The sequence below is a fragment of the Marmota marmota genome, unplaced genomic scaffold (genome assembly GCF_001458135.2).
Source record: "Marmota marmota marmota unplaced genomic scaffold, marMar, whole genome shotgun sequence".
Classification (NCBI taxonomy): domain Eukaryota; kingdom Metazoa; phylum Chordata; class Mammalia; order Rodentia; family Sciuridae; genus Marmota; species Marmota marmota.
The window spans coordinates 42,562,117-42,588,683 of record NW_026000082.1 but is presented as its reverse complement, the minus strand read 5'-3'; the positions used below and the strand labels follow the sequence as shown (position 1 = coordinate 42,588,683).

General features: G+C 40.6%; 2 protein-coding genes and 1 non-coding gene across 4 annotated transcripts in view; 1 reads left to right on the top strand and 2 right to left on the bottom strand.

The window, feature by feature from the left end:
* Fbxo42 (F-box protein 42) overlaps positions 1-26,567 on the bottom strand; it is a 102,509-nt gene that overhangs the window by 10,505 nt on the left and 65,437 nt on the right. The window lies entirely within an intron of this gene.
* LOC107142203 (ubiquitin-40S ribosomal protein S27a-like) lies at positions 14,682-15,229 on the top strand. Its single transcript, XM_048816261.1, has one exon. The coding sequence runs from the start codon at positions 14,744-14,746 to the stop codon at positions 15,212-15,214; it is 471 nt and encodes a 156-aa protein (XP_048672218.1). The 5' UTR covers positions 14,682-14,743; the 3' UTR covers positions 15,215-15,229.
* Positions 21,742-21,848, bottom strand: LOC125610443. The gene has a single exon (XR_007340462.1). It is a non-coding gene; the product is annotated as a U6 spliceosomal RNA (small nuclear RNA).

Genomic DNA, 26,567 nt, shown 5'->3' with positions numbered 1-26,567 from the left:
TGTTCCAAGGCTAGCAATATGTGGAATAATGCTTGAGATGCTGGGCAGTGGCAGTGAACCTCAGCTCCCAGTCAGCTACATGAATGTGAGGGCAAACAACTGATCCTCCATAGTATGTTGTGTTGCTATGCTGTGGTGTTTAGTGAGTGAGGTAATTTTTAAAAAATATTTATTTTTTATTTGTAGTTGGACACAATACCTTTATTTTATTTATTTTTATGTGGTGCTGAGGATCAAACCCAGGGCCTCGCAAGTGCTAGATGAGCACTTTACCACTGAGCCACAACCCCAGCCCCGAGGGTGAGGTAATTAATTAAGTGCATTTTCGACCTATGATACTTTCAACTTACAATGCATTTATTGGGATGTGACTCTATCATACATTGAGCAGCATCTGTATTATATTCAAAGCACTTAGCATAGAAAGTACATAGTACATAGCAGGTGCTCAATAAATGTATGACTCAGTGTAGGGAACTTGCCTAGCATGTAGGAGGCCCTGGATTTGATCCCCAGTATCACAAAAAATAAACAAAATAATTTTAAAATGCTGCTACCAAATGGGTAAAAAAGGAGGCAAAATAAAGTTCTTATGTCCTGTGAGTCAAATGTCAATATGGTGACCTCTAGGCCCCTCCTAGCTAGAGTCTCAGACTAGCACAAATGGGCAGACTTCCAAGGCCTGATGTGAAGGGACTCTGATGAAACCACAGGCTTCACACCAAGAACGGCTTCTAAGGCTATCCAGGCTGAACTTTGAGCTACAGAGACCGCATTTTGAAAGAACAGAAATTTGGCTTATGTTAGAAAACATTAGAGAAGACAAATGTTTCAGAGGAACACATTTTTTTTTTTTTTAAGAGAGAGAGAGAGAGAGAGAGAGAGAGAGAGAGAGAATTTTAATATTTATTTTTTAGTTACTGGCGGACACAACATCTTTGTTTGTATGTGGTGCTGAGGATCGAACCCGGGCCGCACGCATGCCAGGCGAGCGCGCCACCGCTTGAGCCACATCACCAGCCCAGGAACACAAATTTTTAGTTCTTTTGTCTTTGAAATAACATTTGATATTTTCCCCAATCCCTACTTCTACTTGTCACCTTTATTTGGCTCAAGACCAAATAAGCTGTCCTAATATCCAGGTGTTAGTAAATACTGGAAAGAAAAATTTTGTCTTTCCATCTTGTGGTAATGAGATTTGAAGCCAAGGCCTCAAACATGCTAGGCTAGGCGAGCACTCTACCACTGAGCTGCATCCCCACCTCTTTTTATTGTAGTTTGAATCAAAGCCTCACACCAGGTGTGGTGGTACACACCTGTAATCCCAGTGAGGTAGGAGGATTCCAAGTTCAAGGCCAACCTCAGCAAGTTAGTGAGACCCTCAGCAATGTAGGGAAACCCTGTCTCAAAATAAAAATCAAAATAAATAAATAAATAAATAAAGGACTGCAGATGTAGCTTAGTGGTAGAGCATCCCTGGTATGGACAGAAAGATAAAAAGAGAAAGGAAGGGGAAAAAAAAAAAAAAGAAAAAACAATTGTTGAAAAAAGTTCACAATAGTAATCCCCAGGTCTCACTAAGTTGTCAAGGCCCATCTGAAACTTGTGGATCCTTCAGTCTCAGCCTCCCAAGTAGAGCATTGTAGGCATTGAGCCTCCACGCGTGACTAATACTGAGCTATTTTTTAAAAAAACTTGTTCTTGTTCTTAAAGCTGCAGGGCCCATTTTTTTTTTTTTTTTAAAGGAAACCTTGAGCAGAAGTATCAATCTAATAGAAGCTGAGAGGTTCCAAATTAGATGGACAGTTTGGCTTCCCTCTTCAGCAACTGGTATGACAACATGGCTTAAAAAACCCCACTCAGGCTGCTTTAACGTTGTTGCTTACAAAGTCTGAAGGGTGGGAAGATGGAATAGACACCAGTTCTCAGAGTACGCGGTGGGCATGTAATAGTACTCTGTGCATCAGCATTTAGGGTACTTTCCTGATAGAAAAGACACCAATTCAATGGGATCTGACTATGGCAATGAGGTCCTTTTGAGATACTAGCTGAACTACTTCAAGAGTTCATTATCCCTGGGAGGCTGGGGCAGGAGGACTGTGAGTTCAAAGTTCATTATCTCTACCCTCATTTCCCAAGGTACTGTCATCAAAAGGGCTACTCATCACCTGTTTTCCTTCACACAGTCAATCATATTATTTCTGGCTGGAAATTCTGCCTTCTCAACAGAAAGCCTTCTAGCCAATTAGAAAACCTAAAGAATATAATGACTTAGTTAAGACACTACTGTTGGCTAGGTGAGGTGGTGGAGGCCTATAATCCTAGTGACTGGAGAGGCTGAGGCAGGAGGACTGCAAATATGTGGCCAGCCTCAGCAACTCAGTGCTACAGTGCCCCTGGGCATTTTTTTCCCTAATAGGGCAGGGAAAAGAGAAAGAAACAAAAAGTAAGTATGTAACAGGTTTCAGCAGAGTAGTAATGTAAACCATAACTTAAACATTCCAGGATACAATGCAGATCTGGATTTGAGATATTTAAAACCAGGCTTTGAAAATCAAGTGTACAAAAGTGAAGCAGTAGGGCTGGGGTTGTGGCTCAGTGGCAGAGCGCTTGCCTAGCATGCTGGAGGCACTGGGTTCGATTCTCAGCACCACATAAAAATAAAATAAAGGTATTGTGTCTTTCTATAACTAAACAAACAAACAAAAAGAAGTAATGCTCTATTTCAAAAGGGTTCCTTAAAAAAAAAAAAAAAAAAAGTGAAGCAGCAAAACGGGGGTCCCCCAAACAGCCAAAAGAAAAAAAAATCCATTTTTAATTTAAGTTAGGTTATTTGCATACAATTTTTTAAAGGATATGTGCTTTTAGTCAGTGATTCCATTTCTAGGGGTTATTCTAACAAGATAGGTGGGCAAATGAAAAGAAAAATAGGTACAAGTATGCTCATTTGCAGTGTTTAAATAAATCAAAGAATATCTACACAGGGCTGGGGATACAGCTCAGTTGGTAGAGTGCTTGCGTCGCATGCACAAGGCCCTGGGTTCAACCCCCAGCACCATGAAAAAAAAAAAATCTACACAGAAGGATACTATATGACTATTAAAATTTATGTGCCTCTATACCATTTTATTACCTCAGAATGCTTTATTAAAAGTGAAAACTGAAAGTAGCAAGTGAAAAACATGAAACAATAATAGCTGAGGGGAGGGCACCATGCCCCTGGTGCTGCTCTAAGCAATTCACTTGGTACCTATGAAAACCTGGCCAGGAAAGCACTATGATCACCCCACCGTATGGATAAAGAAACACAGGCACAAAGTGGTTAATTTCCCCAAGGTCACATATCTAGTTAATCACACAGAATTCAAATCTAGGCAAATTAAGCCCACTTAAAATAATATATTTTTCCTTTATGTGTTCCTACACAGAAAAGAAAATCTAGAAGATCAGTAATAGTTAATTACTCTGAATGATAAGATTATAGATGATTTTAATTTTCTTCTTTATAAAAAACACTCTGTATTGGCTGACCTTTACAAAGAGTGATACTTGCTTCCTGAGCTTGGGGAATAAGCTATTTCAGTTTTTTTTTTTTTTTTTTTAATATTTTTTTAGTTGTAGACACAATAACTTCATTTTATTTATTTGTTTATGTGGTGCTGAGGATTGAACCCAGTGCCCCACCCATTTGAGGCAAGTGTTCATCCACTGAGCTACAACCCCAGCCCTATTTCAGTTTTTAAAAATAATATGGGGGGGCTGGGGTTGTGGCTCAGTGACAGAGAGCACATCTAGCACTTGTGAGACCCTGGGTTCAATCCTTAGCACCACATAAAAATAAATAAAATAAAGGTATTGTGTCCAACTATAACAAACAAACAAACAAACAATAAATAAATAAATAAGGGGATGGGGCTCAGTGTGGTAGAACACTTACCTACTCATGTACAAAGCCCTGGGTCTGATCCCCAGCATTGCAAAAATGCATGCGTAAGAAATATGGATTTTAAAAAATCCCAAAAATAAAAATCACAAAAACAAAAACTATAAGAAGTATGAATTCATTAGGATTCTTTCCTGTTCCACTGCCAAAAAGTCGCTCGACTTAGGAAAGCCCCCGAGAGGCTACACAGTACAGAGCCTTAATCCCATATGTGAAATGACAGAATCCTCAGGTGTGTAAACCAATTAAAAAAAAAAAAAAAAACATTTGGTGATGACAAAACCTGACCTGAAATGATAAGGCTATGTATAGTGCTATTTAATCTGCTTAGTGTGAATATTCATAGGTGTTGACAGAGCTATTAAGTCCAATTACAGGGTGCTGCCCATATTCTACCAAAAATATAAAGGCACACACATGGTATTTCTATCCTAAAACTTGAAAAATTCTGAATTCCAAAACACAATTAACACCAAGGCTTTAGCCTAAGGAACTATGCTAAGAACACAGGCTCTCAGGTAGCCTACATTGGGTTAGATCCCAGTCCTCTCCTTCAAGCAGCTGTGAAACTCATGCCAGTTACTAGATCTTTCTTTGCCTTGGTTTTCTTTTCTATACAATGGAATAACAAAAGCACTGCTTCAAAAAATGGTTGCGAGGACTGAATGTGTTATGTTGTGCAATCCACACAGTGTAAGTGCCTGGTGATGGTGTCATTGCGAAGGCAAATTAATACAACAGTTACTACCAGGTTAGTCAGCCACAGACATCCGACAGTACTGCTAGATACACAGAACAAAGTTTAAGAGAACAGGATTTAACATTAGTAGTATACGGTTAGACCTCGGCCTCCTGGGATTATAGGTGTGCGCCCCTACACCCAACTTCAATTGTAGCTTTTAAAGCATCAGATTCCTGGAATGATGTCTGGAAATCTCTAATCATCACCCGCTCCAAGATCACAGGTCTAATCAATAAACATCCTAAGCAACAAGTGAAAACTGCCCCCCCCTCAAAAGATAAGGGCTTCTCCAGAACTACCTCACAGATCCAGAATTGAAATAATCGTCAACCAGACCACAGTTGGACCGAGACAGCTTAATTATACATACCATTTGTCCCCCTGCTCCCGGTCCCAATTCTTCCGCTATGTAAACCCAAAGCTTCATTCAGTACACTGAAGTCAGGGCTGAGATTCTGGATCTCACTTTGCCTTCCCAACATGACCATATTGATTAAAATTTCCTTTCCTTATTTTCGTTATTACCTTTTCTGTTAGATTTTTGAAGTGAGTGGATAGACTTGGCTCACTGGAACCCCAAGAGTGAGGCTCCTGACCTAGAACTCTAATAATAGCTTAAGCAGAGTGGGGAATAAAAGGAAAACTGAGGACACCCCAAAACTTGTGAGTATAATGTCTGTCTTGACTATAACCACCTTGAAAACCATTCAGAATAGTCTCCAGAGTACACAGCCTGAGGACCACAGAGTTATATCAGGAACAGACATTCATTTTTATTCAATAATAAGAATATTTCCAGTTTAGCATCAATATGGTAAATAATATTACAATAAACCTTTACATTTGTATAGATGCCCATACAAGATATCAAAACGTAATGCTTTATTAAAGAGTTAAGTACGTGTTATTGGGTGCAAAAGAATTAAGTTGCGCACAGGTATAGCCTTCTCGGGAGGCTGCCAGCACACGCCCTCCCATGCTGGCTAAAGTTGGTCCTGGAGGAGGGAGCACCCTGTCATTTATGTTGATCTGAGCACTTAGCACGCTGTGTTGAAATAATCCATTTTGTCTCTCAATAAGATTATACTATCTTAGAGGACAGGGACTGAACAGAATCCAATCATGGAAGCCCACTGGCTACAGATCCCTTATTGGCTGGGATCACAGGTGGCTCCAGCTAATCACAAAGTACCTTGGAAGTACCAATGGATCTTTCCAAACATTTCTTTGGGTGTCTCCCTCCTAGCACTCCACTGTTTTTATTCTATTTTATTTCTCAGTTTTAACAAACCAGATAAATTACTGATTGACAACAAAAACTCACTGATGATGTTAGACAAAGCTTTTACTGAATCTTGGGCTTCAAGGTATACATTCCTATCTATCTATTTATTTATCTATCTATTTATTTAGTTGTTGATAGTCCTTTATTTATTTTACATGGTGTTGAGAATCAAACCCAGTGCCTCACACACGCCAGGCAAGTGCGATACCGCTGAGCCCCAGCCCCAGGTATACATTTTTATTACTACAGCTATGCCCACAACTTTAAAAAAACACTTCCTGGGTCATTTACGGAACATCTAAACAAAAGGAACCTTGTAATGACCATGAGAAACTTCAAGGTGAAAACCAGCAACAGATCCTTGTTACCTCAAGTAGCCTTTTGATTCAATTTCTGGGAGAGAAGAGGTCTAAAGTCTTTGGTTTAATCTGATAACTTGTTAATTGCAGTTCTAATCAAGGGGGTACTCTTTCAAGTGGCTCCATTTAGAAGAGAAACAATGTTGCTAGTCATAAACTTTCTGGCCTGGTGTCCAAAAGGGAAAAACCTAGTCAGCCAGGGGAAAGAGCCAACTGAAATATGGTAAAATCTCATTTAGTTTCTCTCCTGGAGAAACGAAGATTACACAGATCTGTGCTGTGTAAAAATTTTCCACTATTCTCTTCAGCAGGAAAGAATATAAGCTTAGAAAAGATATATCCTGGGAAAATCCCAGAATCTGAGCTTTATAAACAAATGGGAAGGATTCCTTCCTTTCCTATGGGAACCTATTGGCTTTGCTCTGATTGACATGTCCTGAGACCATTACAGGGCCAGTTTGTTCTGGGACTGTCTAGGGCTAGCAGGAACAAGGCAAACTCACCAGCTTATAATGAAGGTTAACCAGGGATGTGTCCAGGAGTCAGGGAGGAGTAAGGACAACAAAGAACTTAAAATAAATAATATCCTGTGTCTCCTAATAGACACTAGCTTATGTAAGTGGCATCTGGGCCCTATGTGTTTCCCTTCTATGAAAACAGGAAAATGTAGATGAATATCCGGGTATTTTAATCAAAAGCGTATCATACATTTTTTCTGTACTGGGGATTGAACCCAAGGGTGCTCTACCACTAAGCTATAGCCCTAACCTCTTAATTTTTAATTTTGAGACAGGGTCTTGCTAAGTTGTTGAGGCTGGTCTTGGACTTGTAATCCTCCTGCCTCAGTCTCCCAAGTCACTGAGATTTCAGGAATGTGCCACTATAACTGGCTTACCCTAATAAAAACAGATAACCTGCCTTAAAAGTAAATCGTACGGCTGGGGATGGAGCTCGGTGGTATAATGCTTGCCCAGTATGCACAGGCCCTGGGTTCAATCTTTTTTTTTTTTTTTAATATTTTTTTTTTTTAGTTTTTGGCGGACACAACATCTTCATTTGTATGTGGTGCTGAGGATCGAACCTGGGCCGCATGCATGCCAGGTGAGCGTGCTACCGCTTGAGCCACATCCCCAGCCCCTGGGTTCAATCTTGAATACTGCAAAGAAAAAAAAAAAAAAAAACCACAACAAGCCACTGAAGAGGTATATGCCTGTAGTTCCAGCTACACAGGAGGTTTGGGACCAGGTTGGGCAGCTTAGTAAGACCTGTCTCAAAGTAAAAAATAAAAAGGACTGGAGATGTAGCTTAGTGGCAGAGTGCCTCTGTTCTGTACCCAGTATGTCAAAAAAGTAATAAATTCTGAGCAGACTCAGATTACCTATAAAAATCTATCCATTCATATAAAATGGCTCCACAGACATTTTATAACTTATTTTAAATACTCCATCTACTCTGTCCTCTCCTGTCCCCCAATTACTTTCTTTTTAATTCTTTTTTTTTTAACTATTCATTTTTTAGTTGTAGTTGGACACAATACCTCCGTTTTATTTATTTATTTTTATGTGGTGCTGAGGATCAAACTCAGGGCCTCGCTCTACCTCTGAGCCACAACCCCAGCTCTCTTCTCAGTTCTTTTTTTTTAAAATACCTTTATTTTATGTATTTATTTTTATGGGTGCTGAGGATGGAATCCAGTGTCTTGCACATGCTAGCCGAGTGCTCTACCGCTGAGCCACAATCCCAGCCCTCTTCTCAGTTCTTTGTATTTCCTTATTGATACAACGTTCATTGTCTCTCTTCTGCTTGTAGACCCTGCTTCTTTTATTTTGTAGGGAGCACAGATACGAGGGATTAAACCCAGGGGTGCTTTATCACTGAGCTTCATCCCCAGCCCTTTTTGAGACACAGTCTCCTAAATTGCTTAGGGCCTCGCTAAATTGCTGAGCCTGGTCTTGATCTTGTGATCCTCCTGTCTCAGCCTCCCACTGGGATTCCAGGCATGCGCCATGGCACCTAGCTAGACTCTGCTCCTTATTTATACTCTACCCTTTAGTATCTAAAGCAGCACTGGGGGGCTGGGGATGTGGCTCAAGCGGTAGCGCGCTCGCCTGGCATGCGTGCGGCCCGGGTTCGATCCTCAGCACCACATACAAACAAAGATGTTGTGTCCGCCGATAACTAAAAAATAAAAAAAAAATAAATAAAAAAAATAAAGCAGCACTGGGGCTGTAGTAAATAAGAATATGAAGATAAATAAACAAAGGAATGAATGTAGTCAGTTTTCAAACTTTGGAAATTTGAAGTTACTCTGGCAGGAAGAGTTCATTACCAATCTAATTTCCTGAGAAACATGCTTCCAAATCACAGATATATCCATGCTACTGCGAAGTTAAACTGCTCAAAATTGTAAGTGGTGGGCTGTGTTTTTTCCTCACACATACTCTCAGAATAGTCCCAACACCTTTCCAACCTCCCACCACTTGTCTCAGTTAATCTGTGACCTTACACCGTAGAACCCCAGTGTGGTGGTCATAGGGAAAAGCTACACATAATATGCTGGTTCTCCTGGGCTTATCATGGCTCCTGCTGAACTAGGGAAGGATGTTATCAAATCCATCAGTTCCTGCTACTCTCACAATGTACAAATTAAGAAAATGAAAATTTTCATCTCATGTCAAATGTGAGCATAAAGATGGGGAGGTATGGAAAGAGGATTCTGAATACTTGTGAATCCATATATTTGGAGTGAATGGCACTAGCAGCCTGCTGAAATATCAGGCTCATTCATGTATTTTAATCAGAATATCAAGAAAATATTTTCTTAAAGGGAAAGGAAAATTGCATACTAAATTCTTAGATGATATTACAACAGAGGGTGTGTACATACAAGTACATGGGAATCTAAAGTTGGGATTCTCTCAAGAGTGAGAACATATCCTTATACCTATGTTGAATGGATTCTGATTAGTAATACCAGTGAACTGTAACTCCATAAATAGTAAAAAGCAACACATAGACCCAGTTAATGAAGACAAAGTGGAGAAGTCCCACTCTAGTTAGACTGAATTTTCAGTGTGTCACCTGGGCACATGTTCTCTGATCCTCCCACTCTTGTACACATCAGAGAAGAAAGGGCACTTGGAACTTTTTTTCTACTCAACAGGACTCCAGTGCCTGCCAGTACTAGGAAGGAACACACATGGCTGGCCAAGGCACAGGCACACCCCAGGAAAGGTCCCTGGATGCCAGGCCAGACCTGGACATTGCTACCAATTTTTTTAAAAATATTTATTTTTTTAGGTGTTAGATGGACACAACACAATGCCTTTATTTTTATGTGGTGCTGAGGATCGAACCTGGGTCCTGCCTGTGCTAGGCAGGCACTCTACCGCTGAGCACAATCCCAGCCCCATTGCTGCCAATTTTGAGGAGGACTTTTCCCACAGGAGCAGGTCTCAACCTCCCTGCTTCTCTGTGGGCAGACATCTGCAAGCTCAGGAAGAGTGAAAACAAAGAAAGGGTGGGGGTGTAAGATCTTTCCTTTTAGCCCCTGGACTATAACTGCTGGGGAGGCTGTACTGTTGCAAGCCCATCACTTCCAATATTTCTGTTAGATGGAGTTACAAAGCATTAAATAGAACTGATTTGATGAGGCTCAACCACTAGGTACCAACGTGGTTGGGATCTGTTCAGAAAAAAATCCCCAAGGAAGACTGGAGTAAAATTTATGAATAAGATCATATATTTTCCCTCCATCATTTTTCACATAGTTACCAGTCTTTAAGATAAAATTCAACCCCTTACTTAAGACAATCCTTTCTTGTAGTGCTTACCATGTGCCAGGCCCTGGGGTCTGTAGTGAATAAAACACAAAACCTCTGACCCCAGGAAGCTTACAGTCTGCTGGGCAGAAAAAGGTAGTATGCTGGATAGTGATAAATGCCAAAGGGAAATGAAGAAGGGACTGAGATGGGGAGCCAGGGAAAGTCTCAAGAGGGTTATAAAGAATTTGCATCTGTGGGGCTGGGGATGTAGCTCAGTTGGTAGAGTGCTTGCCTTGCATGCACAAGGCTCTGGGTTCAATCCCCAGCACACACACACACACACACACACACACACACACACAGAACACAGACCTGTGAAGTATATGTGGGCAAAGATATTTAAGGCAGAAGAAAGAGTAAGAGCCAAAGTCCACAGGTAAGGCTAAACCCCAGTGAGGGACAGGACACAGCAGGTGATAAGGTCAGGGAGGTGACAGAAGGAAGATTGTGCAGGGCCTTGCTGGCCATGCACTGTTCCCTGACTACCTTCCCATGCCTCCTCTCACCACTCTCCCCTCACAAATCCTGGCTGGGGAATACGAACATATTTCTAAGTTCATAAACACACCAAACACTCTGACTCCAATTCCTCTGAAATTCTACTCTTCAGACAAGTCACTCATGTTTATTCTTTTTTTTTGTTTGGGGGGGCGTACCAGGGATTGAACTCAGGGGCACTCAACCACTGAGCCACATCCCTAGCCCTATTTATATTTTATTAGAGACAGGGTCTCACTGAGTTGCTTAGTGCCTTGCTAAATTACTAAGGATGGCTTTGAACTCGTAATCCTCCTGTCTCCACCTCCCGAGCCGCTGGGATTACAGGTGTGCACTGCCACAACCGGCTCATGTTTATTCTTTAAGACTCATTTCTAGTGCCACCATCTTCTATGCTCATCCATAGCCCTTATTCCTTTACAACACAAATACTATTTCCTTCTGCTTTTTTAAAAAAATAATATTGCCTTTTTTTAAAAAAAATTAGCTTTTTAAAAAACTTTATTTATTTTTTAATGTGGCACTAAGGGTTACACCCAGTGCCTTACATATGCGAGGCAAGCACTCCACTACTGAGCCACAACCACAACCCATGTCTGGCATTTAATGAAATCTTTTAGCAGTACCAGGGATTGAATCCGGGGTAGACTAGGTACATCCCCAGCTCTTTTTTATTGCTAAATTGTCCAGACGGCCTTGAACTTGCAATCCTTCTGCTTTAGCCTCCTAAGTAGCTGGGATTACAGACATGTACCACCATGCCCAGCCTGGAATTTGAAGAATTCTTAACAATTTCATTTTCATGACAATTTCAACCAGGGGCTCCAAAGTGTACAATGGCAAAAAATTAACCTACTATATGGACATAAAGTTCTAGATGCTTTTGATTTCTTCTAGATTCCCTAGTGACAAAGTCAGTGTGCCTGATATCTTGTCCAAAGAACCCCAGGCAATTTATGACCACTTTATACTCCTTAGCTAATAACAGTATGTGCGAAGGTGCCAACTTATCAGTTTTCATATCCCTTTCCACCTTAGTATTTCTTTGCATGTAATTTGAGCAAAAACTATGAACCATCTCTACCATCTCTACCTAAAGGTAAGGCAACTGAAATGTTCATTACTCAGCCTAAGGTCGCCCCATTAGTAAATGACACAGCTGGAATGTGAACCCATGTTTGCATGGCACAAAAACCATGATATTTTATGGGATACTCACCAGCCTGCTTCCCTCCTACAGCGCATTCTTCCCTTCACTTTAGTAATGGACCCAACTCATGAGCATGGCCTTTCATTATGAGTCAGTGGTCATCCCTCTCCAAGTCTCTATAAGACTTAGTTAAAACATCAGACTTTCCTATTTGTAGAACTCTCCAGGATGTTTGCCATGTCTAGAATATTCCCACCCACCCCCACTTGGTGGTACTGGGGATTGACCCAGGAGTGTTCTATCATTGAGCTATGCCCCCAGCCCCGCCCCCCCCCCTTTAAAATATTTTTTTAGTTGTAGACGGACACAGTACCTTCATTTATTTTTATGTGGTGAAGATCGAACCCAGTGCCTCACACAAGCTAGGCAAGTGCTCTATCACTGACTACAATTCCAAACCCCCCCCAGCCCTTTTTAAACTTTTATTTTGAGGTAGAGTTTCACTAAATTGTTCAGGCTGCCTGGAACTTTCCATCTTCCTGCTTCAGTCTCCCAGCAGCTGGAATTACAGACATAAGCCATCATACCCTGAATGTCTAGAATATTTCTTAAAGTTGACAAGTAAGAAATGAGTACATAATCTATCCAAACTTACATAAGAATGTTGATGGCAGGTGCAGTGGTGCACACCTGTAATTCCAGCAACTCGGAGGCTAAGGCAGGAGGATCGCAAGCAGATTCAAGGCCAGGCTAGACAATTTAGTGAGGCCCTAAGAAGCAAGACTGTCTTAAAAGTGAATAAATAAATAAATAATTAAAATTAAAGTGTGTGTGGGGGCACTGGGGATAAATTTCAGCATTTAAGTACCCTTGAGTTCAGTCCCCAGTACCAAAAAACAAAAACAAACAAACAAAAAACAAAACAAAAACACCCAGTTACATTCAAAGTAAAAAAACTGTGACTACCTATCAATAAGGAGAATGGACTTTTTAAAAAAGGGATATATGGAAGACTCACAGCAGTGAAAAGGAATAGACAGACCACTGATAGATTCGATCAAATGGATTTATCTCAAATACAAGTGGAAAGAAAGAAGCCAGAAAAAGCCATTTATACAAAGTTCAAAAGTAGATACTTGCTGTAGTGTTAGAAGTCAGAATGATAATTACCTCTGTGGGAAGTGGTATTAACCAGGAAGGGACACTGGGAACTTTTGGAGGCAAGGAAGGACGTTCTATCTTGATCTAGGCAATCATCACATTGCTACTGTCATCTTGGGAGATATGGCCCATGGTTCCTGGCTCATAACTTCCCCTGCTAGGCAGGCCACAAAAAGTACGATTTGTCTTTCCCAAGGAGAGTCACAGAAACCTTTCTGTCTTAGAGCTGACCATAAAGAAATTCTCTGGCCTATCTTGTCTGATAGTAAGTGATAAGACTCCCATATAGGAAGGGTCCTGCTTCATACCTGGGAGGCAGGAATGTCACACACAAAGACCAGGAGGAATCTGAGCAGACAGCCTGCTGGGTTTCCTTACCCAGTGTATCAGCATCAGATACGCAATGATGACTCCATAAAATCCTACCAGGATAGGGTTTGATGGCTTCTGTATAACTGAGCATGAAGAGGTTCCTGTGGTGGTACAGCTGGAGAGAGCAAGGAAGCTTCCCACCCATTTCCCCATGTGCCTCTCTTCATTTGTGTCCTTTGGAAGACCTTTTGTAATATGCTGGTATGTTTAATTCTGTGAGCCACTCAAACTTGAGGGAGGAAGCTGTGGGAATTCTGACTCACAGCTGGTCAGTCAGAGGCACAGGTAAAACACTCTCAGGCTTGAGACTGGCATCTGAAGTGGAGACAGTCTTGGGGAACTGAGCCTTCAACATGTGGGATCTGACACTATCTCTAGGTAGAAGTATCAGAATTGAATTCAATTAGAGGAATCCAGCTATGTTAGTCAGCTTTTTTGTCACTTTGGCCAAGATACCTGACAAGGGCAATTTAGAGGAGGAAAAGTTTACTTTGGCTCACAAGTTTCAGAGGTTCAGTCCATGGAGGGTTGACTCCACTCCTCTGGGTCCAATGTTAGGCAGAACATCATGGTAGAAGGGTGTAGTTGAGGAGCGATGCTCTGTTCATGGCAGCCAGATAGGAGTGGGAAGAGGGAGGAATGGGAGGAGAAATGGGGTGGGGGAGAGAGGGGGTGGGGGAAGGAAGGTGGGAGAGAGAAAAGGAGGCCCCAAGGAAGATGAACTCTTCCAGGGCATATTCCAGTGACCTACCTCCTCCAGCAGCACCCCACCTGCCTACAATTCCCACCAAGTCAGTCCATTCAAACTAGTTCTCACAGTCTGATCAATTCACCTCTAGAACATTCCTGCATTAACACAGGAGCTTCTGAGGACACCTCATATTCAAACCATAACACAGCTGGGGTACACTGCTACTGGGCTGACTTGTTCTCTTGTTGGTAGGGAGAAATCCCCATGCTTTTGGAGAACACAGAGGTCTGTGTTGATGGCTATGGAATGAGCTCCCTACACACATACATAAAAACCCATTAGTTGGGGCTGAGGTTATGACTCAGTGGTAGACTGCTTGCCTAGCACAGGTGAGGCACTAGGTTTGATCCTCAGCACATTAAAACATAAATAAGTAAAATAAAGGTTAAATTCTTTAACAACAAAAAACTCCACTAGTTTTGCACTTAAGATTTGTTCATTCTACTACATGTAAAGTATGTCTTAATAGAGTATTGTTTAGGGCTGGGGTTGTGACTCAGCAGCCTAGCACGGATGAGGCCCTGGGTTCAATCCTCAGCACCACATAAAAATAAATAAGTAAAATAAAGGTATTGTGTCCAACTACAACTAAAAAATAATATTAAAAAAAAAAAATAGAGCTTTCGGATCCGCCATCTGCAGTGGGACCGCCGCCTAGATGCAGATTTTCGTAAAAACCCTTACGAGGAAGACTGTTATGCTGGAGGCTGAACCCTCGGACACTATAGAAAATGTAAAAGCCAAGATCCAGGATAAGGAAGGAATTCCTCCTGATCAGCAAAGACTGATCTTTGCTGGTAAGCAACTGGAAGATGGATGTACTTTGTCTGACCACAGCATTCAGAAGGAGTCCACCCCTCATCTTATGCTGAGGCTTCATGGTGGTGCTAAGAAAAGGAAGAAGAAGTCTTATACCACTCCCAAGAAAAATAAGCATAAGAGAAAGAAGGTTAAGTTGGCTGTCCTGAAATATTATAAGGTGGATGAAAATGGCAAAATTAGCCGCCTTCGCCCTGAGTGCCCTTCAGATGAATGTGGTGCTGGAGTTTTTGTGGCCAGCCACTTTGACAGACACCATTGTGGCAAGTGTTGTCTGACTTACTGCTTCAACAAACCAGAAGACAAGTAATGTATGTGAGATACCAAAATACATGAACTAATTAAAAAAAAAAAAAAAAAATAGAGGGGTGGGTTGTAGCTTAGTGGTAGAGAACTTGCCTAGCATGCATGAGGCACTGGGTTCAATTCTCAGCACCACATATAAATGGATAAATAAAAAATAAAGGTTCACCAATAACTAAAAAAATATTTTAAAAAATAGAGTATTGGGCTGGGGTTGTGGCTCAGCAGTAAAGCGCTCACCTGATACATGTGAGGCACTGGGTTCAATCCTCAGCGCCGCATAAAAATAAATAAAATAAAGTCATTCTGTCCATCTACCACTACAAAAAAAAAAAAAAGATTTTTGTTTAAAAATAGAGTCATCCCACTTGAATCAAATGTATGAAATATGATATGTCAAGAGCACTGTAATGTTTTGAGCAACCAATTAAAAAAAAAAAGTAAAACACCTCAATGAGACTTAAGGTTAAAAAAAAAAAATAGAGTCATGGAAGCCAGAAGGCTGAACTATATGCCATGTCCCTACTGTTGTCATTCAATGGCATCACTTGACATTTTAGCCAGTGAACAACTATTTATTAACAGAATCAAAATTCCTTGTGGGAGGTCTTCAAGAACCCATTCCTCACATAAACTGTAACTACCTTGTAATTTACCTATGTGAATCCAACAGCAAGCAATGTTTAAATCTGGGATTAGGATTTCAGAAAGTTTAGTAAAATGGAAAAAATAAGACAATAAAAGTGATAACAGGGTAAAAGCCAACAAATCAAATATAAATTCACAGCCCTTAATCACTACCATAGAGAACTGGAAAGGAGAAAATTATAAGAGCACTTGTACAAAAAGTAGAATCAAGTAAAGCATAGTTCATGAATTTATCTCACAAAGAAGAGATGAGAACAGGGCATGGTGATATATACTTATAATCTCAGTGGTTTGGGAGGCTAAGGCAGGAGGATCTTGAGTTTAAAGCCAGCCTCAGCAATTTAGCGAGGTGCTAAGCAATCAGTGAGACCCTATCTTTAAATAAACCCAAAAAAGGGCTGGGAATGTGGCTCAGTGGTTGAGTGCCCCCAGTACGAAAAAATAAATAAATAAAAAATAAATAAAAATTTTAAAAGGGTAGGGAGTGTTGCTCAGTGGTTAAGCGCCCCTGGGTTCAATCCTGGTACTGAAAAAAAATAATAATAAATAAATAAATAAATGGTATGAGAAGTAGCTAGCTTCTGAGCTTCGAAAGGACAACCTCCCAGAATTCAATTGATATCTGGAAGTCTCTTGCCTGTGCCCCCACTTGTGGTAGAAATGGGGTTCCCCTTAGTGGAATGGGCTGGCTGAGAAATAAAAGCTAGGAAAAATAGAACTATGAAAAAACCCCACAGGACACAGAAAGTAGTTTCAAAAGCAGAGCAGGACAGGCAAGCCGATCGAGCTGCTATACTCTGACAAAGTAGAGCCTTCACCTGCTTTATTTATGTTAGGAAACATCATAGGCCTTCCACAGAATGTTCTTCACCAAAAAAGGTTAAAGGTGGGTTGTTCAGTTTCGAGCGGGTTTCGCCCATCTCTGCAGCTACCATGAGGTATCTTCCTAGTAGAACAGTGATAAAGGTCATGAGCATTGGGCAATCTATTTCCTGGGGACAGCCACAGATAGTTTTCAATGCCAAACCTAAATCTCCCTGGCTACCATACCAAGAGAAGATCCTCATGAAATTCTTGGGTGGCTTCCCACAGAAGTCAATAAATGATCCATCATAACCCTCACTCACCTAAGAAGGAGCACCCTGTAGACTCTTTACGAATCTCTTCAAAAGTCACAAAACTGGTGACTGGGGTTGTAGCTTAGTGGTAGAGCGCTTGCCCAGCATGTTGGAGGCACTGGGTTCGATTCTCAGCACCGAATATAAATAAACAAATAAAGTAAATGTCCACTGACAACAATTAAAAAATATTTTTAAAAACTGGAAAACTTGAGAAACTAGTCTGATCCTGAATATAAAGAGAATGAACAGCAAACAGAGTACCAGGCGGAGTTGATCCATGGCACAGTTGACTGTCTTATTAAGACTGTCTTAAGTAACAAGAGGGTCATTCTTTTTTAAATTTAATTTAATTTTTTAGTTGTTGTTGGACACAATACCTTTATTTTATTCATTTATTTTTTTTATGTGGTGCTGAAGATCGAACCCAGGGTCTCGCAGTGTGAGGCGAGTGCTCCACTGCTGAGCCACAATCCCAGCCCAAGAGGGTCATTCTTAAGAAAGCAGAAGTTAGTAATGTCTCAGGGATAAAAATTTTCCTGTGTTCCCCCATTTAGCATTAGCTAAGAATTTCCCTCAGAACATTAAGTTAACAATTTAGATAGCAGTAGAGGTTCACAGAGATACAAAATGAAGCTTCTTGTTGTCATAAAACATGACATGCTATTATGAGGAGATTACGTGGATACCTGAGAATAAACAGAAACTGTGCCACATGACTTGAGAATATTATTGCACAGGAAACCCAAGAGCAGCCAAAACTGCTTGTCACAATGGTAGGCAGACAGGATCACAGTGTAGACTTGAAAGCTGAGGATTCTATGGAAAGTAACTGCTTATTCTCAGTGACACTATGGACTTCTACCTCTAGTAAGGAATGGTTTAGAGGGTTTTAAGAAAGAATACAAAAGGCTCATGAGTTTGACCAAATGATGAAAAATAAAAGGATTCAGGATTTTAACCGGAATGAGAAAAAGCTAAGGATATGACATTTGGTAATCAGTGCATTTGTTAATCAAGAAAGATCCAGGGGCCGGGGTTGTGGCTCAGTGGTAGAGCGCTCGCCTAGCATGTGCAAGGCCCTGGGTTCTAGCACCACAAATTTATTTATTTTTATGTGTTCTCAGCACCACATAAAAATAAATAAATTTGTTTCCAACTTAAAAAAGAAAAATCCAGCACTGGAGATTTAGGTTGCTTAGCATACATGAGGACCTGGGATCAGCTGCCAGCACAAAACTAAATAAAAGCCAAAAAAAGTTCCATAGGTAGAATTAACTGGGTCTTCTCATTCCCAAAGAAAAAAATATATTTTTTAAATGTTTATTTAGTTGTAGATGAACACAGTATCTTTATTTTTATGTAGTGCTAAGGATTGAACCCAGTGCCTCATACATGCTAGGCAAGCACTTTACCACTGAGCTAGAGCCTCAGCCCCCACAAAGAAAATATTAAAACAGTGAAATTCGCTCCCTGTTTTTAAGACAGAACAGAAGCTTGAAGTGCATTTGGAGGGCATGCACATGTCCTCTTGTTATGTGGGCTAATATTTACCAGATAATAAGTATCTGCTTCTTCCTCATCACAAATTTGCATTTTCAGAACATAATAGCACATCATGATTTTTTAAAATTTAAGTGTTTAGATGTAAAACAATATTGAAAAGCAGCAGTCCCTATGAGTACAATTATATATTATCCAAAAAATAGTCCACATCCAGCTAATTCAATGTCAATGGTGCTCACCACTGACACCAGGACCTAATCTCTTTCCAGAACACTCTCTCCTGTCAGCTGTTTTGGTTATACCTGGTCCAATTATCAGTCCAGACTCCCTGATTTTTGTAATTTCCTGGTGACATTACTGCTCAGCAAAAGGCAGTAGTAGGGAACCCAGGACTAGAATTAAACATTTCCACTAGATTTTTTTTTAAATGTACAATTTTTCTTTATTTTTTATTTGATTTTATTTTTAAAATATGACAGTGAAATGCATTACAATTCTTATTACACATATAGAGCACAATTTTTCATATCTTTGTATATAAATGTATGTTCACACCAATTCTCCACTAGATTTAAGGTAAAAGCCTTCATCAATGGACACAGAGACTCATGTGTATCCTTTTTAAGGTATCATTTACATTGCAAGAAAATCGATGGCATTCTAGATATATATTTTTTGACAGTTCAAGTACCACTCAGCTTTTAAGGTATTTTAGCTTTCCTATAGATATCTGATAGGAATAATCCTCTTTTCTTCCTGCCCCCAGCTCCAAAGTAAACTAGCTTTATGTAGGGGTACTCTGATTTGGAAGACAGGATTATCCTTTTATTTATTCATTTATTTTTCGGTACCAAGGATTGAACCCAGGGGTGCTTAACTACTGAGCCACATCCCAGCCCTTTTTAAAATTTTTTATTTTGAGATAAGGTCTCGCTAAGACCTCACTAAACTGCTGAGGCTGGCTGTGAATTCTCTCCGTCCTCCTGACTCAGCCTTCTGAGCTGCTGGCAGTACAGTTGTGGGCCATCACCCCCGGCACAGGATCATCCTTTTAGAGAAAAGTCCTAAAGGAACAAAATTATTTCCAATGGTGCTTCTCTGACTCTGGATAGCTAGAAAGTGGTTGATTGCATTAAGTCATAATAAAAAGTACTTTGTCTTCAGAATCTCTTTCCCTACCAAAAATTTAAAAAGGCAAATCATGTTGATATTTTAAAATTCTCTAAGCTGCAAAAGTTTCTTCAAATAACATACCTCTCTCTGCTCCTTATCATTTCTTGACTGATGATAAACATACTAATAACACAGTTTAGTTATGCACCTAAAATTCAATAGAAAGTCAAGAACCAAAGTTTTTTTTTTTTTTAAAGGAACAGGAATAAAAGGAAAAAAATTATAAATAAGAATTAAAAGGGAGAGAAAAAAGCGTAACTGTGGAGAACTCTAATAAATACTACCTCAACCAGGCAGTCAAGGTTAACATCAATAGTGATTAATTGCTGGGTGCGGTGGTGAATGCCTGTAATACTCGTGGCCCAGGAGGCTGAGGCAGGATGATCCTGAGTTCAAAGCCAACCTCAGTAACTTAGTGAGGCCCTAAGCACCTCAGTGAGACCCTGTCTCTAAATAAAATATAAAAAAGGGCTGGGGATGTGGCTTAGTGGTTAAGTGCCCTGGGTTCAATCCCCAGTGCCCCTACCCACAAAAAAGTGATTAATCTTGCTGACAATATGTACTTTTTTTTTTTTTTTTTTTGTACTAGGGATTGAACCAAAGTGTGCTTTACCACTGAGCCCCACCCCTCATCTGTCTATTTATTTTAGGGGACTGGGGATTGAACAGAGGGTCACTTTACCACTGAGCTAAATCTCCAGCCCTTTTTATTTTTTTATTTTGAGACAGTTTCACTAAGGCTGGCCTCAAACTTGTGATCCTCCTGCCTCGGCCTTCTGAATCCCTAGGTTACAGGACATGCCACTATGCCTGGCAACAATATGTACTCTGTTACATCTGCGATCTTTCTCCCCCAAAATTCTATAACTCCAGGCTGACCATAAGAAAAACAGACAAAATCAAACTGAATTTCAGTCCACAGAACACCTGACCAGTAGTCTTCAAAACCGTCAAGATCATCAAAAGCAAAATAAGAGTTATAAACTGTCAAGCCAAAAGCAGTTGAAAGAGGAGGAGGGAAAAAAAAAAAAAAACAACCAAAAACAAACAAACCTAAATGTGGGGCTGGAACTCAGAGGTAGAGCACACGCTTGGCACTTGTGAGGCACTGGGTTTGATCCTTAGCACCATATAAAAATAAAATAAAGGTATTGTATCCACCTACAACTAAAAAAAAAACCCAAAAAAACCTAGGGGCTAGGGTTATGGCTCAGCGGTAGAACGCTTGCCTCGCACGTGCAAGGCCCTGGGTTCACTCCTCAGCACCACATATAAATAAATAAATAAAATAAAGTTATAAAAGAAAAAAGAAAAAGAAAGGCTAATAAATTCTTAAAAAAAAACCTAAATATGATATATCAAGGAGGGATCTTAGAACAGAAAATGAACGTTAGGTAAAAATAAATCAGGATATCTGAATAGAGTTATGGACTGAACATTGGATTATTGTTAGTCTACTATATTAATGTAAGATGTTAACGATAGAAAAAACTGAGGAACTCTGTTCTATTATAAAAATATGAGTTTTAAAAATTGGTAATATGAAATAAATAAAACAAAAATGAAACTGCTCACCGTGTGGCGTATTGGAAAAAGCATGAATTTCAGAGACGAAACCCGAGTTCCAATCTCTGCTGCTTCACTTATTGGTTGTATGGTCCAGTAGGTAAATCACTAGGTACTTCTGTGATTCAGTTTCCTCTTCTGCCAGCCTCAGCAACTTATCGAGGCCCTAAGCAACTCAGTGAGACCATTTCTCTATATAAAATATACAAAGGGATGCCATCCTAATCAGGTTGGCATGAAGGCTAGACAGAATGTCTAGGACAACCAACGCCCACCTCTAAAACCTTCTCAAGGACCAGACACATTTCTTTGGGTAGTAAGCCGATTCTCACTAATTTAGGGGCAAAAGGTAGCAACCACAAGGGCAGGGAGGTAGCATGTTCCTTCCTTAACCGTAGTCGAGGAGCCCGGTTTGGCACTTTATATACCCACTTCCTACACAGCGACAATGCTGAGTGAGATCACAGACTGCACAAGAAGGCAAAAAAGACATCATAAGATTCCAGGATTTCTTCTTCTTCTTTTTTTAATAGAACGCTTCATGAATTTGTGTGTCATCCTTGCATAGGGGCCATGCTAATCTTCTCTGTATCGTTCCAATTTTAGTATATGTGCTGCCGGAGTGAGCACAGGCTCCAGGATTTGTACATTTAGCTATATGTAGAGTCCACAGGGATTTTTTTTTTTTTAAATGCAGATTCATTATCCTTAACCTTATCCTTATCCTCAACCCCTGAGATTACTGAGTGAGTCTGTTACAGGGCTATGGTGTCCATTGGTTAAGTACGTTTCCAGATAATTCAGATGACTGTTATTTCTGTATTCCAGGAACAGTGAGCTTATCTCTTCCTCTTTTTAGAGAAGGGAATCAAGGCCCAGAGAATGCAGAAGTGATGAAGTTCAAAGGCACGCAATTGAGGAATGGCTAAGCCAGGAGGAAAACATGTATCTAGGTTGTGTACCTTTGTCCTTAAGCACATTTTTCTAAAACAAAGGGCCTGAACCCACAACCTAACACTTGGAATTGCATCTGCAATGGAAAGGGGAAAAAAATCTTAGGAAATAGGGTTAGATAGGGAAAATGTGGTGGGAAAATCAATTGTGACCCAGGACTAGTTAAAATAGGTGACTGAGCTCTAAATCTTTATCTAACATTTATAGACTCCACAAATATTTAGACTCTTTAACTGTGGCAAGTTTGTTCCTCTTCTGTAAATGGTTGTAAGATTATCCTTAAGATTTTTTTTTTGTACTGGGGATTGGACCCAGGGGTGCTTAGCTACTATGACCCCACCCCTTTGTATATTTTATGTAGAGAAATGGTCTCACTGAGTTGCTTAGGGCCTCGCTAAGTTGCTGAGGCTGGCTTTGAACTCATGATCCTCCTGCTTCAGCCTCCCAAGCCACTAGGATTACAGGCTTGTGCCACCATACCTGGTGACTTACGATGATTGTATATTAGCCTTGGTTTGAATAAAGGGTAATTCATTTAAGAAACAGTGGGTTAAACATTAGTCTTTCAAAGTACCTGTTAAAAGAACTGCTTATTTGCTTTGGGAACTGAATACAGAGACTAAGCCAAAAAAATCTGATTAAGAATCAGCGTTACCTTTGTACAAATTCGAGAAGGTGAAACATTCAACTTCCTGGAACCATTTGGCAAAGACCAGAACTATGTGTACAATTATACATTTACCATCACTGGCCAGGACGGCCAATGGCTTCTGTTCTGCTCCACCCTCAATTATTTCACCTGAGTGATGCTCCAATCAGTCGAGAACCTGTATCAGCCCCACTCCCTAGCATCTGCAATTACACTTTTTCTCCTGTTCCTACAAATAAGTGAGAGTCAACCTTCCCATCTCCAGGTGACCTCCTCCCACTTCATTCTGCCTTTCTCACCACTCAAAAATACCGTTCTAGGGCTGGGCTGGGGCTCAGTGGCAGAGCACTTGCCTAGCATATGTGAGGCACGCACTGGGTTTGATCCTCAGCACCACATAAAAATAAACAAATAAAGGCATTCTGTCCATATACAACTATGTAAAACAACAACAACATTATTCTAACAATATAAACCAAGTCCTCTCTCTAAATTGTTCTTATCAGCATATCAACATCTATAAAACTTGCTGTTTTTTAAAAAATTAATCTCTCAACTATATATATCTTCTTTCACTTAGCACCAAACTTTCCGAAAAATAAATAAATAGATCAATCAATTGATTTTGGGTTTTGCAGATTACTTTTGCAGTGCTAGGGATAAACCCGGACCCTGTGCATGCTGGATAAGTGCTCTACCACTGAGCTGCACCCCCAGCCCCAAATGTGTTTTTCATAAGCTCTCCTCAATTCTTCTCTTCCCATTTTCTTTTTTTTTTTTTTTTTTAGATAGAGTGAGAGAGGGAGGGAGAGGGAGAGGGGGAGAGAGAGAGAGAGAGAGAGAGAGAGAGAGAGAATTTTTAATATTTATTTTTTAGTTTTCGGCGGACACAACATCTTTGTTTGTATGTGGTGCTGAGGATCGAACCCGGGCCGCACGCATGCCAGGCGAGCACGCTACCGCTTGAGCCACATCCCCAGCCCCTCTTCCCATTTTCTTAAGACTCAGATTTTCATCCTTGTCAGTCACAATATTCTATTCACAAAATTCAAGACCAATTCTCTGTCTTCACACTGCTCTGGCATGTTGGTCATATTCTCCTCTCCTGGAAGCACTTTCCAAGTGCGGCACCTCCCAGTGCCTTTCTCTTGTGTTCTTCTACTGCGCAGGTGCTACTTTTCTAGTCCCCTGCACTGCAAGTGGTTCCTGACCTCTTCCCTTCACTCACTCCCTTGCTCACCTCACCTCACCTGCTCTCACGGCTTTAACTCCACCTCTGCTCAGTGATGGCTCTATGGCTCTCTCTAACCAGTGGGCCTCCCCTGGACTCCAGGTAGCCGCAAGTCCTCCTGGCAACCTCCTGGACGTCCTAGTAGGCACCTCAAACTTCACCTATTTCAAACAGAATTTCTCATTTTTTTCTGCCCCTTCCCAACCCTGACCACTCAGCCTTCCCCATCTTATCTGACAGCAACTACACCCTTTCAAATGCCCAGGCCCAAAACTAAAAGAGTTATTCCAACTCCCCTCCTTCACACTGCACATCCAAACCATGCCAATTCCTTTGGCTCTATCGTATTTATCCGATTCTTTTTACCCCCCCGCCCCACTAAACAGCTCTAGGGATCGAACCCAAGGGTGCTCTGCCACTGAGTTACATCTCCAGTCTTTTTTATTTTTAAATTTTGAGACAGGATCCTACTAAATTGCCCAGGTTGTCCTCAATTTTGCAATCCTCCTTCCTCAGCCTCCCACGTAACTGGGATTACTGGAGTGTGCCACCATGCCTGGTTCCCTTCAGCTCTAATCTTTCGGCCAACACCTCATCCAAGTTGCTACCCTTTCTCATCTAGATTATTGCTACCACTTCTTAAGACTTCTCCATCTACGTAATTATTACAGAGCATGGTGGCACACGCCTGTAATCACAGCTACTCAGGAGACTGAGGCAGAAGGATCACAAATTTAAGGCCAGCATAGGCAATTTAGGAAGACCCTGTCTCAAAATAAAATTTACAAAGACCTAGAGAGGGAGGGAGGTCAGTGGTAGTGTTTGCCTAGCAAGCACATAGTCCTGCATTCAATCCCTAGTATAGGAAAGAAGGAAAAAGAAACATAAGGGTTTATTCACTTTTAATATAAAAATCCAACTGAAATCCATCCACTTCTCTTTTAATCTCTTAACATTATGCTAGTGGAAGCCATCATTTCTCTTACCTGCACTTTTTTGATACTGGGGATTGAACCCGGGGTGCTCTCTCACTGAGCTATATTCACAGCCCTTACTTAGATTTGATTTTGAGACAGGGTCTTGCCAAGTTGCCCAGGATGGCCTCAAACTTGCAATTAATCCTCAGCCTCCCAAGTAGCTGGGATTAAAGCATGCTCCACTGTACCCACAGGCTTACCTGTACTTGTTTTGAAAGCTTCCTATTTGTTCTCTCTGCTTTACTTTCTTGCCTCCCTTCATTTCCTAAAGAACAACAAGTATTTTTAAAAAGTGTAAACTAAATCATTGTACTCCTCTCTTTAGAATCTCAAAGATTGTCAGGATGAACCCAACTAATATGTGTAACTACAAAGCTCTATAAAGCTCCTGTCTACATTCCAACTCCATCTGTACCACTCTGCAAATCACTTATTATGCTACATATACAAAAATCCGCTTTCAGGTCTTCTAACATGTCCTATTCTCTGCTGCCCTGGATCTTTGTGCTATTCTACTTACCTCTACTCCTTGGCCATTAGGTTTTAGTCAAAAATCTCCTTTTTTTTTTTTTTTTTTTGTGGTGCTAGGGATTGAACCCAGGGCCTTGTGCATGCAAGCACTCGACCAACTGAGCTATATCCCAAATCCAAAAATCTCCCCTTCTTATTCTGTATTTCGTTCCCTTTTTCCTTTGTAATTTCTAATTATTTGCTTACTTGCTTTTTGTTTCTTTACTGTTACATTATGGCTCCATGAGGAGTACTTCTCACTGGAATGGACTGAGACGCATTAGTTGAAGGTCTTTCAGCTTGAAGAGCTGTCATCCCCAAAGTCATCACCATCCTACCTCTAGATGGAGTACTTCTATCATTTCATAGCTGAAAGCCAGGAGGAGACACCTCATCAGAACCTAACCTGGCTGGCACCCTGATCTCGGACTTTCAACTGAAAAGGCAAGATCCAAAACTGCAAGAAATAGATTCCTTGTTTAAGGCCCTAGTCTGTGATGTTTTGTAATGGCAGCCTGAGCTAAGATACCGATCAAGGTGAAAAGGCTCCAGGCTCCTTTGCAATATAACCAAAGGCACCCCAAAAAAGATATCTGATGGCTGGGTATGGTGGTACATTCTTATAATCCCAGGCCCTCAGAAGCTGATGCAAGTTCAAGGCTAGGCTAGGCAACTCAGACCCTGTCTCAAATAAAATTAACATAAAAAGAAAGAAAGAAAAAAAAATGAAGGCATCAAATGCAGGTGCAGTCTGTATCAAGACTCTGCTGTTGATGTGGTGAATAACATTTATTGATTTCCGTATATTGAACCATCCTTGCATTCCAGGAATGAATCCTACTTGATCATGGTGCACAATTTTTTTGATGTGTTTTTTGTATCCGATTCGCCAGAATTTTATTGAGGATTTTTGCATCTAGGTTCATTAGAGAAATTGGTCTGTAGTTTTCTTTCTTTGAAGTGTCTTTGTCTGGTTTCAGTATCAGGGTGATGTTGGCCTCGTAGAATGAATTTGGAAGTTCTCCCTC

Excerpts from the sequence above, each read along its gene's own strand:
- LOC107142203 (XM_048816261.1), top strand. The coding sequence starts at position 14,744 with ATGCAGATTTTCGTAAAAACCCTTACGAGGAAGACTGTTATGCTGGAG.